This window comes from Plasmodium gallinaceum (genome assembly GCF_900005855.1).
Source record: "Plasmodium gallinaceum strain 8A genome assembly, contig: PGAL8A_v1_76, whole genome shotgun sequence".
NCBI classification, from domain to species: domain Eukaryota; phylum Apicomplexa; class Aconoidasida; order Haemosporida; family Plasmodiidae; genus Plasmodium; species Plasmodium gallinaceum.
In genome coordinates, this window is record NW_021628238.1 from 199986 (window position 1) to 214623 (window position 14638).

A 14638-nucleotide genomic window follows, 5' to 3' on the forward strand; every position below is an offset into this window, starting at 1 on the left:
TAAAAAAAAAAAAAAAAAAAAAAAAAAAAAAGATTACTCAAATGTTACTATTAAATAATCAGGAAATAAAAAAGGATTTTTTTTTTTCTCATATTTGTTAGAATTTACACTATGAATGTCATATGTTTCCCCAAATAATATGCCTTTTGTTTTACTGAAATGAAATATTTTACTATTTATATTTTTTAATGAACTTGAAATCTAACAAAGAAAAAAAAAATATTCATTATGTTTATTTTAAATAAAAAAATAGGAACGTCAATTATTAAGTATATAAATATGAACATATTATTTTTTTAATTTTTTTTTTATTTTATTTCATTTTTTTGATAATACAAGGTTTGAAGAATTCTCTTTTATATTCCAAGTAGCAGGAATTTTTGTTGTATTAAATAAAAATAAACAAAATTTATATATTTTTAATTCAGTAAAATGAATATAAATAAAGTAAATATTGTTTTTGACTTCAATTTCATTATAAATTATTTTTCCTTTTTTTATATTATCTAAAAGATTATTTTCTATATCATTTAGCTCTTTACTATTTATTCCTTGATCTTTCCTTTTTAAATTATTAAATTCATGAAATATATACTTATTTTCTTTTAATATTATAAAGGAAACATTATAATGACATTCAATTAAGAACTTTTGTTGATTTTTGCTTGTTAAATATTGAAAAATTAAAAAATCTTCATATATAAGTTTTTTACTTATGTTATTTTTCAAAGTAGAAGAATTATTCATATTGTTTTTTATCTCATTTTTAAATTTTAATTCGTCTATTTCTAATTCTATGCAGACATTACATTTTCTTTTTATATTAAACTACAAAAAAAAAAAGAAATAAATAATATAAAATTATAATAATCTATATATATATTAGTAAACCTACAAATAAAACATTATTATAAATGTAAAAAAAAAAAAAAAAATAATAAAATACTTCTAATAGAAATATATATGTATATGAAAATTTTATAAAAAAGAAAAAAAATAATAATCATATATATATATATATATATATTTATATATATATGTATGTACTTACAATATGAGTATTAGAATGATCAAATTCTTCATTATCTATGTAAATATTTTTTATTACAAAAAATTTTTTTGTATAAATATAAGTAAAAAAGTGAATATCTTGTTGATTAATAAAATATAACTTAAGATTTTTATTCTTCAAAAAAATTATATCAAAATATTTATTTATTTCATTCATATCCTCATATATTATATCATTAATAATTTGACTTTTGTACATTTTATTTATTTTTTTATAAGCTTTTTTATTGAAATAATTGAAATCAAACTTAATTTTTTTATCATAATAACTACAAAGAAAGATATTCAATAAATACAATTAAATTATATGAAATAATTATTTCAATATATATATATATATATATATATATATATATATATATTTTATATACTTATGAATCATTTGTGTTTTATATATATATTTTTACTTATTTATCTACTTTTCTATATGTTTATCTATCAAGATGCATATTTTTACTTGTCTTTCTAATTATTTATACAATTATCTATCTTTATATATATATATATATATATTAAATTAATTTTTTAATTACACTTGATTATTGTATAATAGCATTATTTGAGGTTTTTCAATATTAATATATAAGTAAAAATCAAGAAATAATAATTTCTTTAAATCTTCATTTATAGTATAATTAGAAACATCATTTTTTATTCTATTATTCAAGCTATTGTCATCTATGTACTCATAATTACATTTGATTTTATATAAATGATTTCCTTCTTTGTGTAATATATTTTCTAAAAATATTTTAATTTTTTTTTTTTCTTTTGTGTTTATGCAACTATTCATACTATCAATTTTAAGTTCACAATCTTCATTTCTAAAATTTATATTATTAGAAGAGTTTAAAAATTTCTCCGTATGGATATTATTTTCTTCATTTATTTCTTTTTCATTTATATTTTCATTTACATTGTTTTCAGTTTTCTGTGTCTTTTCTTGATTTGTTTTTGTTGTTTCTCCTTCATACTTTAATTCTGTATTTTTTTTATTCTTATAGAAAATCTTACTAAAACTCCATGTAATATTTTTTTTTAAATTACAAGAATTAAATATTATGATCTCATATGGCTTTAATATTTCATCAAAACATTTACATATTTGTTCTATTTTTTCATTTTTTTCAACTTTATTAACTTCTTCATAATTTTTGAGTATCTCATAATCTACATAAAGACAATTGAGAAAAATACATTTGTCCTCATCTTTTGTTATTTTATAAGGATTTAATAAATGCAATGATTTTATTTTTGATGTAATGAATATTTTACATATTTTTTCACTTTTATTTAAATTCATTGTTATCTCGTCTTCATAAAAATTTATATTATCACAATATAAAGAAAGTTTTACAAATGAACTTTTCATAGAATTTATTTTATTTTTAAAAATAAAAAAATCTAAAAAGAAATTATTTTTTAGATTTAAGCAATAATCATTCTTTTCTTTTAATATTTGATCTAAATATTTATAATAATAATCTTTATTTCTTTCTTTATATATAAAATTTAAATGCTTTAATTTATTATAACTTTGAGAATTCAAAGTTTTTATGTTTATATTTTTATATTTTTTTTTTTTATTTTTATTTAGCTTGTATTCATTAATGAACTCAGATATTCCATTCCACTCCTTCTTTAAAATTAAATCATTTATACAATAATGAAATATTTTATTTATTGTATCATTTATATAATGATTTGAATCAAAATTTAATTTTAAATTGTATTTATTTGTGTTAGTAATTATTATATATATAATATCATTTTCTCTGTTTAGTTCATAACAATAATTTTTACACAGATTAGTTAGTACCTTTTGTTTACTTATTTTTTCTTTCTTTTCTTTTTTCATACATTCATTTTCTCTTATTATATCCTTTTTTTCATAACTATAATATAATTCATATTTATGCTTTCTTATAAAGTCTATAAAATCATAACCAATTTTATTATTTAACTTTTTTAGTAATATATATTTCCATATAAAATTTATTATATTATCATTTATAATTTTGTCTTTGTTATAATCTTTTTGATAAAATTTATTTTGGTTAATAAATTCTTCGTAATAATTAATTTTCTGTTTTTCATTCTGCACATTTTTAAAAATATATTCTTTTTTTTCACTAAAATGATATCTTAAACTATTTTCTTCACATTGTTCTTTTATTTGCATTTTTTTCTTTGATTCATTTTCCATTTTGTAAATGAAATTTTGAAATTCCAACAAAACATATTCTTCTATATCAAAATAGTTTTTTATTTTTTTAAAATCTTCATTTAGTATATTAGTAGTATTATTGTCTTTTTTTTCTTCATTGAATTCTTCTTTTTTTATAAAATTTAATTCTTCCAACATTTCATCTACAAACGAATTCATTTGCTTTTTGTTGTCATATTCTGCTGTTTTTGATTTATTATTATACTCTTCTAAGGAATTTTTTTTTTCTTCTATTAAAAGTTTTTTTTTCAAATAGTAAAAAATAGATAATAATAAATTATTTTCATTAATTAGGAGAAAATCAAATGTATGAATATAAAAATACGATGATACTTTTATTATTTCATTATTATAAAAATGTTTCAACTTTATAGAAAATCTTAAATTTAAGAAATTTTTATCTTTAGTTATATTGTCGTCATAAAATAATAGTAATCTATATTCATGCCTTTTAATATCCTTACCTCCTATATGATTTAAATTAGAACCATTCATGATTATGCAACCATGAATTTTATTATCTTCTTTACTTACTTCACTTAAATTAGGTTCACTATTTTGATAATTAAGGGAATTTTTTTTTAAATTACATTCTGATTTTATATATTTTATGTTATTAATTTTTATAAAAGAATAGAAATCTTTATAATAACAATCTAACTTTACATTACAATTAAAAATCATTATATATTTTTTTTTGAAGTAATTATATTCAAATTCACTATTATCCATTTCACAAAATTCATAAGAAATTTCTAAATCATTTAAATTCTCTACGTTAAAATAAAATAAGCCACTACAAATTCCTATGTAATTCCTCTCTTTCTGTTCTTTTTTATTGTCAACATTTTTAACATTTAAATTTTTATTATGTGTTATTTTTATATTAGAATTTTTACTTTCTCCTTCTATAAAAATATCTTTATTAAATTTACACCATTTAACCTATATAAAAAAAAAAAAAAGAAAAAATAAATTATATATGCAAGCATTTATTATTATTTTGATAGAATTATCTTCATTTTTTAGTCAAATCCTCTCTGCTATAATTACTTTTATTGATTTTGTATTTTATTTTTTTTTAATTTTTATTATATATTATGTTTTATAATTTATTAGTTATTTTATTTTATTTTTTTTTATCTTATTTTATTACACTTAAACTTATATTTACACTTTCAGCATGAGAGAAAAAGAAGAAAAAAAAGAAAAAAGTTTCCTTTAATGGAAATAATAATAAATTAGAAGGATAAATTATAAAATATTTATTATGTCCTATTTTATTATTATGTAAATAAATATTTTCATTTTGATGATAATTATATATATCTTTAAAATTATTATTAAATTTAATCAGATCTAATTTTTCTTTATTTTCATTATTAATTTCACTTAATATTTGAATTAAGTACTCTTTATTATTAAAATGGAATAAATAATTGGTAATATTATTATAATTTGTAAAAAAATTCTTTAAATAATCAAGACAACTATTATATTTAAAAAAGCATTTACATTTATTACAATTATAAAATTTATTTTCTTTTTTAATATAATTATGATCCATATCTTTTTCTATAATTTCGTAAAAATTTTTCATAAAATTATGAAAAATGTCAGTGTATTGTATTTTTTTTTTTTTTTTTTTTTTTTTAAATGCAAATAGATAAAAATTATATAAAGATATAAAACCATAATAAGTAATATCAGAACTATCTAAGTTTATTAGTTTTAAATCCTTGTCTAGATTACTTATTTTTACAACATCACAAAAGCAATAATGTGAATAGCTATTTTTAAAAAATAATGTTTCTTTACTTATATTTAATCCTTTGCATCTAGCTAATATATTTGCTTTTATACTTTTACTTATTTTATAGTTATCCATATAGAAAATCATATTAATATTTATCTCATAATATCCATATTTGTTTACTAAAAAAAATAAAACAATCTTTTTTTTTTCATGTGGTTTTAAGCAATAATCTCCTTTTTCTATTTTAAGAATGTTTTTTTTTTTTTTTTTACTGTCTTTTGTTTTTTCATTTTTTAAACCATTTTCGTTTGAGTTCTTATTAATTGAATTCTGTATTAAAACATATACACCAACATTATCACTATTCCCTCTTTGATAAAAATATTTTATTAATTTTTTATTCAAATTGTAATAAGGTACATTTTTAACATTAAAATTTTCTTCAATTTGATTTTTTTCTTCATTCAAATTCCTTTTTTTTATGTTTATTATTGAGTTTGTTTGTTTAACTGTTTCGTTTTTTTTACTATTTCCCCTTTTATTATTTGTTAGTGTACTGCTATTTCGAGTTTTACTTTCATTTTTCTTTTCTTTTTTTTTTTTTATTTTTTCTTCTTTCCTTAATTTTAAGATATTTAATATATCAAAATAATCATAATAATATATAAAATCTTTTTCATCATCATATGAATTGTTAACAGATTTGTCTTCATATATCTTCTCTTTATCATTTTTATCCTTATATTTTTTTTCATCTTTATTTTTATATTTATTTTCCTCTATATTTTCATGTTTACATAAAACTTCTTTTTCTTTTTTATGTTCTAATTCTTTTTTTTCGATTTTTTTGTTTAGATTATTTATAATGTCATTTTTTAAAATATATTTATTAGTAGAAATATCTTTTAAATTATTTAAATTCTCAAAAAAATAATTAATGTAAAAGTCGTTTTGATTTTTTATAGTAAAGCTAGTCTTATATAAATATAGAGGATTAGGAAAAAAGCATCTAGATAAATTTTTTACGTTTACATATATGCTTGGTTTAATTATATTTGCATATAAATTAACATAAAGTGCTATATATTTTAATTTTTTGTTTTTCTTATAAAAATAACTTTTTTTCATATTTTGTTTTTTCATTATGTTTTCTTCACTTAATTCAGAATTACTTGATCTAGAACATTTTGTAATTGATGATGATGAAGATGTATTTTCATATTTAGAAATATTAACTGAATATCTTTCATGAAGCTTTTTATTTTTTATAATTTTTTTTTCATTAATACATACTAATGGAATACCATCACTCTCTTGATTGTTCTTATGTAATTCTAATAAATCTTCCATATTTATATCTGATCCTTTTGTTAAATTTTTCACTGCTAAAATAAAATAATAATTTTTAAAATTTTTATGTTTTTCAAGTGGTTTAAAAACTATGAATATTTTTTGACTTTTTTTATAGGATAAATTAAATCTTTTAGGATATATGTATATTGGGCATAGTTTTCCATTTTTTTTTTTCTTTTTTCCTTTTTTGTTTTTTTCTTTTATTATATAAGGATCCTTTGAAGACTCTTCATATAAAGAATGTGTTAAAGTATCATCAAAAAGTTCATCGTAATAATAATTTCCTTTATTTTGTATATCCAATATAAATGGTTTTGATTGAATACCTTCATTCTCTTTTATATAAATATTGCATGAAATTTCTAAATCTATTAATCCACTGTTTAAAACTTCTATTTCTAACCAATTATATCCACTACAAATCTAAAATATAAAGAAAAATATAGAAAAGAAAAAATGTCTTTAAAAGAACAATTTTTATTCTTTAATATTTTATAAAAAATAATATTACTTGAATATCAGAAAATTTAAATGAATTTAAAGAATTAATGTAGAAAAAATAATCTAAATTATCTTTTTTATTATTTTGAATGTATTCTAATAAATTCTTTTTATAAGTATCTTCTACATAATAAAAATTAAAAGTATATATATTTTAAAAAAAAAATTTTTAAAATATATATATATATATATATATATATATATATATATATATATATATATATATATGTAAAAATACTTTCTATTTTTCTATTCATATAAAGTAAATTTAGTAATAATGGTTCCACAATAGTCTTAACGGAAAATTGAAAAATATTTAATTTATTATAATTAATAAAATCATATTCTTTTTTGTCTTCTAATTCATCAAAATTACATTCAATATCTGTTATGATAAAATAATCTTTTTCATATATTCCTATTTTATTGCTTCTATAGATAATGTAAAATATATATATGTGTGTGTGTTTATATGGAAAAAAGAAAATAAAAAAAAATAATTTATGATAACATTAATGAATGGAAATTATAATATATATATATATATATATTATTATATTTACTTAAAAAAAAAATTAATTGTTTTTTCTTCTGAATTTTTCAAATTAAAATAATAAAAATCTTGTAATATGTTTTCAAAATATATGTCATCAAAATTGTTAACTAACTTTTTATACAAAAACAAAAAATTATAAGAATAACTTTTTACATTATTGTATATATAATATATATCTTCGTTTTCATTTATTTTCATTATTTCATTTTTTTCTTCTGATTTCTTTATAAGCAAATTTAAAATATTTTCTTCCTTTTCAATATTTTTTTTTGTTTCAAACAAATTATATAACTTTTTAGGAAGTATCAATATATTTGTTTCCTTTCCATTGTTTCTTATCGGAAATCTTACATACAAAAAAAAAAAAAAAAAAAAAATATTCTACAAGTTCTTTATACATATTTTCCTTCATATTAAAATAATTTTTTTAATTTAATTTAATGTATTTGTTTAATAAACATAAATATATTACAATTTTTTTTTTTTTTCATTAGGTCTAATGGGTCCAAAATTTAAAACTTTATCGAATTTTATATTTGGTATAGATTGAAATACTTTTAACTATAAAAATAAGGTTTCATATATAAAATTTTTTCTTTCATAAATAATTTAAATAGGAATATTTTTATGTTACTTTTAAGATATTTGCATATAATATGATCTGCAAGTTTATATTATTATAACTGTTTAATGTTTTTTATATTCATATTTATTTATACATTTATAATTTTATTTCCAGCTTCAGTTAATAATTTTATATGATCATTTTGTTGGTTCAATGTAAAAACATTATAACATATTTTAATCTTGTAATTGAAATAAGTCAATATATATAAAAAAAAAAAAAAAAAAAAATTATAATTATTTTATTTATATAAATTTTATTCATTTTTAATTACTTTTAATGTATGTCCAGGTGCTATTTGATTATTTAAATTTATTTTAGAATTTTCTTCACTTTTGTTATATATATTAATTATTTCTTTTACAAAAAAGTATTTTGTTAAAGGTGGTATAATTATAACATGTAATAAAATTTTACTTTTGTTTGTAATTAATAAATCTTTTGTCAACCTCATACCTTTCGTTATATCTGTAAAATGCTTTATAAAAGTTTTAAGTTTATAAATATATTTATATATAATATTAATATTTTTATTTGTTTTTTTTTTTTTTTTCTTTTTTATATGATTATATTTTTTCTTTTTTTTGTAAATTTTTAACTATTCATAAATGTAATTTTAAATTACTATAGTTTCAGGATATACAGACAAATAATCGTTTAAATCTTCATTTTTTGGTAAATTTAATCTAGGATTTTTTAAAAAATTAAGAAAAGTATTCTGTCTATCTTGGAATTTTTTTAATTCTTCTTTATTTTCACTTATTTCTTTTTGTAAATCATCTTCTTTTTTTTGCTTATATTGTTCCTCTAATTTGAGCATATAATTTTTCATATATTTTTCTTTTTCTTCACAACTGATATTGCTGTATTTTTTTTTTTTTTTTTTAACAGAATAAAATAAAAAAAGGAAAAAATGAAGAATTTTAAAATTTATTATAATATTAATATATTTCTATAATAATATTTAAATTTTTCTCTTAGATGATTTACTATTTCTCTATTTTCTTTTTTTTTTTTAATTTATATGAAGATGTTTCTTTTTCCTAATGAGTAATAATTCAAAAATTGCAAATTTTATATAAGAAAAATATGAATTGTGCTAAGCTGAATTTAAATCATTTATATACACAATATGTTATGAGGAAAAAAAAAAAAAAAAGACAAAAATACATTTTGTGAATATATGATTGATATAATTAAGATATAAGAAATTTTATTATTGTAATTTTATTAGATGTTTTTTCTTTACTTCTATCAAACATAATTTCTCTTTTTTTTTTTCATTAATTTCTTTTGAATTTTTCTCATTTGATTTTCCTATATTTAAAACAGCGTCATCCATTTTTTTCTTTTTCTTTTTAAATTCTTCAATATCTTCTAAAAATTGTAAACTTTTATTAAATTCTTCTAAATTACATTTTTTCTCATTTTGTCCTATAAAATGTGTATCTTCACAATTGAAATTTTCATCTGTAATAGGCATATTTCTTTTAAATATTTCTCTGCTTTTTATATTTATTAGTTTGTGATTGTTAGAAAAAGAAAAAAAATTATCTTTATCATCAATATTATGAATTAAATCATCTATATTTTCTTCTGCATAACTTGTGCTATTATATTCTATATTGCCTGTTTGTGTGTCAATTAAATTATATTTTTTGGTTTTATTAAGAATATTTTTATTTTCTTTCTCTTTTTTTATATTTTCACCTATAGGGTTATTTAAATGATCTATATTTTTTATATTACTTTTATTTTCTTCCACACATATGTATCTTTTTATTTCTTCTTTTGTCTTCTCTTTCATTTCTTTTTCTAAATCTTTTGTAGGTAATTTAATTTTATTAATAATACTGTTATTCATATTTTTATCAAAATACAAAGTTTCTTTGCTTATTTTTGGTTCTGATGTTTTTATAAATTGATTATTTAATCTGTCATCTACATTTATTATTTTATTTTTTTGTGAACTTGAAACTTTTTTTTTGGACTTTATTTTTCTTTCCATGTTTTATTTGTTATGTCTTATTTTTTTTCTAATTTCAAAAATTTATAGTTTTTTTATTTTTTATTTTTTTATATTAATAAAAAAAAAAAAAAGTATATTTTTTTTTATAAAAATATATAATGTTTATAACTTTTTAATAAGAAGTAAATTATTATTTTATATGATTAATAATAATTTACTTCTTATTCTTTTTCATATCATTTATTAATAATTTATAATAAAGGAAAATATATGCACAAAAAAAAAAAAAAAAAAAAAAAAAAAAAATTAAAAATTATTTTAACGAATATGTAAAACTACAAAATAATACTTTTAAAATATATTACCAGAAACATTTATAAACTAAAAATAAAATAATGTTTATATAATATGCTTTGTAATAAAAAAAAAAAAACTATATATATGTTAATAGACAATAATATTATTAATAATTAAAAATAGATACCTAATTAGAAAATATAATTTAAAATTATTTATACATATATATATATATATATATATATATATATATATTAATTATTCTTCCTTTTTTAAGAAAGAAAAAAAGGATGTTATTTTTTTTTGATTTTTATCACAGAAAATTTTTTCTGCTTTGGTTTTATATTTAAAATTTTTTTTCTTTTCCTTTTGTTCTTTAATATTTTGTTTTGATATTCTTTTATTTTTTATTTGATTGCTATTTTTTATTTTTAAGAAATTTCTTACTTCTTCTTTTAAATTTAGATAAGAATTAAATGTATTTAAAATTTTCAATTTTTCTTTGGGATTTGAAAAAACAGTTGGAATTATATTACAAGGCTTAATAGATTTTACAAAACTAATTAATTCTAATAAATTTGAGTGTTCACTATATGGTATTAAAAAAATAGAAATATTTTTTTTTTCATAAAAGGAATATTTTTTAACCCATCCCGTAGGAATAATATAATAAAAAAAATCAAATTCTTTCTCTATTTCTTCATCTATCAAATTTTTAAGTTTATTTTTATCTATTTTAGGAAATATACAAGAGTAATTAATATCAACGATATGAATCTGAGCTTCTAATTTATCATCTGTTATTCTATCTAAAATATTCTTATTATTTAAAAATGATTCAATTATTATTTTTTTTTTTTTATTTTTAAAATATATTTTCATATTACAAGCTTCAGAAACACTTAAGTATATTTTTTCTTTACCTAAATTATATGTTCCAAACAAAAATAAAGTTTTTTTTGATACTCTTTTATTTTTTAAAATTATATTCTCCTTTCCTTCATATACTTTTTCCCTATTTTCTTCTTTTTTTTCTTTCATTACATGTATCTCTTTTTTATTATTTTCTTTTTTTTCATTTCTATTTTCTTCTTTTTTTTCTTTCTTCACATATATCTCTTTTTTATTATTTTCTTTTTTTTGTTCCTCTATTTCTTCATTTGTTTTTTCGTTTCTTTTTTTTTTATCTGATAAATAATTTATTTTATTTAAATCATATTCATTATATGAATCATTATTTATTTTTTTTTTGCATAAATAAATGATGTAATTTACCAAGTACATTTGAGGTGGAAATAAATTATTTTTAGTGAGTGCATATGTTGTATCAAGATAAATTGTCTTAATATAATTTGAATTTTCTTTTAATTCATTTAGATAAATATTTCTATTACTTTTTATAAGATCATTATTTTTCTTTTTAAGGATATTTTTGATTTTTGATCTTTCTCTACTTTTCATGTGACAACAAGATTCGTTAAAACTTGCATATTCTTCATACGTATCTTCTTTATTTTCTATTTTAATATTTTCTTTATTTATATTTTTTGATTCAAATATTTTTTTTGAATTCATATCATAAAGTTCATAATTTTTACAATTCAGTAATTCTGTTTTATCGATAAAACTACAATTTGTTTTTATTTCTTCCTTTTTAAGAAAATTTAAATTAAAACGGATATTTTTTATATTCTCATTATTTAAAATTATATCACTTTCATTCAGTTTTTTATCTTCATATAATATTGAAATTTCTTGTTCATTTTGATTAAAATATAATAACAATTCTATAAAAATGAAATAGCTAAAAAAATTTTCAAATTCTATAGAGTCATATAAAAAAAATTGATTTTTTATATTTTTCATGTTTAATAATAATTCTTCAATAATTTTTAAATAAACTATTCTAAATTCTTCAATGCTTACAATATATTTATTACTTTTATAAATTGTAAAATTTTCTTTAATGTAGCAAATATTATATATGTTATTATTGAAAACTATATACTTTTTGCTTTCTTTTTTTTTCAACAAAATGTTATTTTTCATTTCTAATGTTTCAAGTTCTTTTAATACATTTTCCTTGTCTTTTTCTTCTTTTACATTTGTAAAATTTAATAATTTTTTTATCAAAAAACTATGTATATTCGAATAGCGAAAATCACCAGTGTGAATTATTTTTGTTCCATTTAAAAATTGAAAACAAATAATAACAGAACCAGGACAATGGTTTGCATCAATAAAAATGACTTCAAAGTTGAAGAGATAATAATTTGTATTAATTTTTAAATTATGAACATATTTTTCATTAATTCCAATTATATTCACTAATAGACTTTTTGTTATAGTTGAAGTAAAAACATTTTCATTAAAGTGTCTATTTATATTCATATAATGATCAGCATGAAAATGAGTTAAAAAATATATTTTAGTAATTTTTTTTTTTTCAACATTTTTGTCTAAAATAAAAAAAAAAAAAAAAAGAAAAAGGAAAAATTACTGAGTGAATAATATACATGTATTAAACATAAAAAATATTATTTATTCCTTTTTTTTTTTATTTTTTTTTTTTTTAATTTTTAGTATATTTCATTCCATATATATTTAAAATACACATGTTATTTGTATTATTATTTTAATATTTTTGAAATATAATTATCTTCTTTTAATATTTATAAATCCATTATAATTTATTAATTAAATTAATGTGATTAATAATCATATACATAAAAAAAAAAAAAAAAAAAGGTTAATTAAATCATTTTAAATATTTTTTTTATAATATTATATTAGATGGCCTGTATATCATTTTTATTTTACCTATATTAATTTCCTTTTTTTTGGTATATGGAAATTTATCTATTATTATCAAAGGATTATTTTGAATTACATTTATATTATCATATATCATTCTTTTAGATCATCTGTTATACTTAACTATAATCTACTATTTTTTATTATATATTCAAATCTAAATTCTAACATATAAAGCTTTATGCATTTTTTAAAAACATAAAATTTATTTAAAAGAAATATTAGAAAGAAAAATATAAATAAAAAAAAAGAATAATACTTTTTTTAAAAATCCAAATTTATAAATATATAAAAGTTAAATATTACATTTTAATTATATATATATATATATAAACGTAATAAATTATAAAAATAAAAAAGAAAAAAAAAAAAAACCTTTCATTTTTTAAGTATTTATTTATACTATCTTTGTTTTTTAAAAATAAAATTTATGTTTTTTAGTGATATATTTTTATATATCATTCTTAAAAATTTTGAATTTCATATTATCTAATGTTGTAACATATATTTATTACGTCAAAAAAAAAAAAAAATAAAAATAAAAAAAATCTTTTCAATAAATTTTTTCTTCAAAAACTGGATATTTAAAATTTTATAGATTATTTAAAAATATATTTTTATATCATTGGTTTTTAGCAGAAAAAAAATAAATAAAATTATATAAATTAAAAAATATAAAATCTTTATAAAAGAGAATATATATATTTCTAGTTATGATAATATATTCTATCAAGAGTTTGTGTCTTCATTAAAAAAGAAATAGAGATATCTTAATATAGAATAATGATAATTATAAATTTTATTTTAGTAAATATTCTTAATATATCTTAATATAGAATAATGATAATTATAAATTTTATTTTAATAAATATTCTTAATATATTTGATTATCACTTAAAACATATTTTTGTTTTAGAAAAAATGAAAAATAAAAGGATAATTTCTATTTGAAAAAACAATGATAATTTTGGTTTAATTGAATTTATCTTTTTAATAAAAATGGAAACCTGAAAAAAATATTTCATTCATATTATATTTTTCTTTTTATTTATTTTATTATCTAAACTACATAAAACAAACATATATTTCTGATTAAAAGATAAAATGCTTTATTAAATTTAATATAAAAAAAAATTTTATAAACAAAAATAACATGTTTTTAAAAAACTCCATAAATACGTATATATATATATCAGTAATTTATAGTTACTAAAAGAATAGGAAAAATATTTTATAAATAAGTAAAATAATATTGTAACAACGATTTAATTTTCCAGAATTTTTTTTTTTTTAAATTTTATAAAAATGTGATTAATTTTGTATAATTTAATATACCACTCTTTTAATGATTTACCCTACAACATTTAACAAAATTTGTAATATACGTGATTTAGTAATATATATATATATATATAATTTATATTATGTTATTTTTTTTTTTTTTTTTTATGTTAAAAATAATATTTTTT

The 14638-nt window shown here is 15.9% G+C and overlaps 2 protein-coding genes across 2 annotated transcripts in view; both read right to left on the minus strand.

Annotated features, from left to right (window-relative positions):
- PGAL8A_00196900 (conserved Plasmodium protein, unknown function) overlaps positions 1-10097 on the minus strand; it is a gene marked incomplete at both ends in the record, with an annotated part of 11297 nt that extends 1200 nt beyond the window's left edge. Inside the window, 14 exons of the mRNA XM_028670659.1 lie at positions 38-201; positions 337-828; positions 1052-1340; positions 1605-4243; positions 4455-6830; positions 6919-7031; positions 7147-7340; positions 7472-7810; positions 7937-8025; positions 8184-8270; positions 8364-8567; positions 8715-8952; positions 9080-9132; positions 9339-10097. Coding sequence (XP_028527389.1) covers positions 38-201; positions 337-828; positions 1052-1340; positions 1605-4243; positions 4455-6830; positions 6919-7031; positions 7147-7340; positions 7472-7810; positions 7937-8025; positions 8184-8270; positions 8364-8567; positions 8715-8952; positions 9080-9132; positions 9339-10097 — 8036 coding nt within the window. The remainder of the gene's footprint in view (positions 1-37; positions 202-336; positions 829-1051; positions 1341-1604; positions 4244-4454; positions 6831-6918; positions 7032-7146; positions 7341-7471; positions 7811-7936; positions 8026-8183; positions 8271-8363; positions 8568-8714; positions 8953-9079; positions 9133-9338) is intronic.
- A 516-nt stretch (positions 10098-10613) lies between these two features.
- On the minus strand, positions 10614-13266 carry PGAL8A_00197000 (DNA repair metallo-beta-lactamase protein, putative; the record flags this gene model as incomplete). The annotated part of the gene is made up of 2 exons (XM_028670660.1): positions 10614-12814; positions 13176-13266. The coding sequence occupies 2 exons, from the start codon at positions 13264-13266 to the stop codon at positions 10614-10616; spliced, it is 2292 nt and encodes a 763-aa protein (XP_028527390.1).
- Between the last annotated feature and the right edge of the window lie 1372 nt (positions 13267-14638).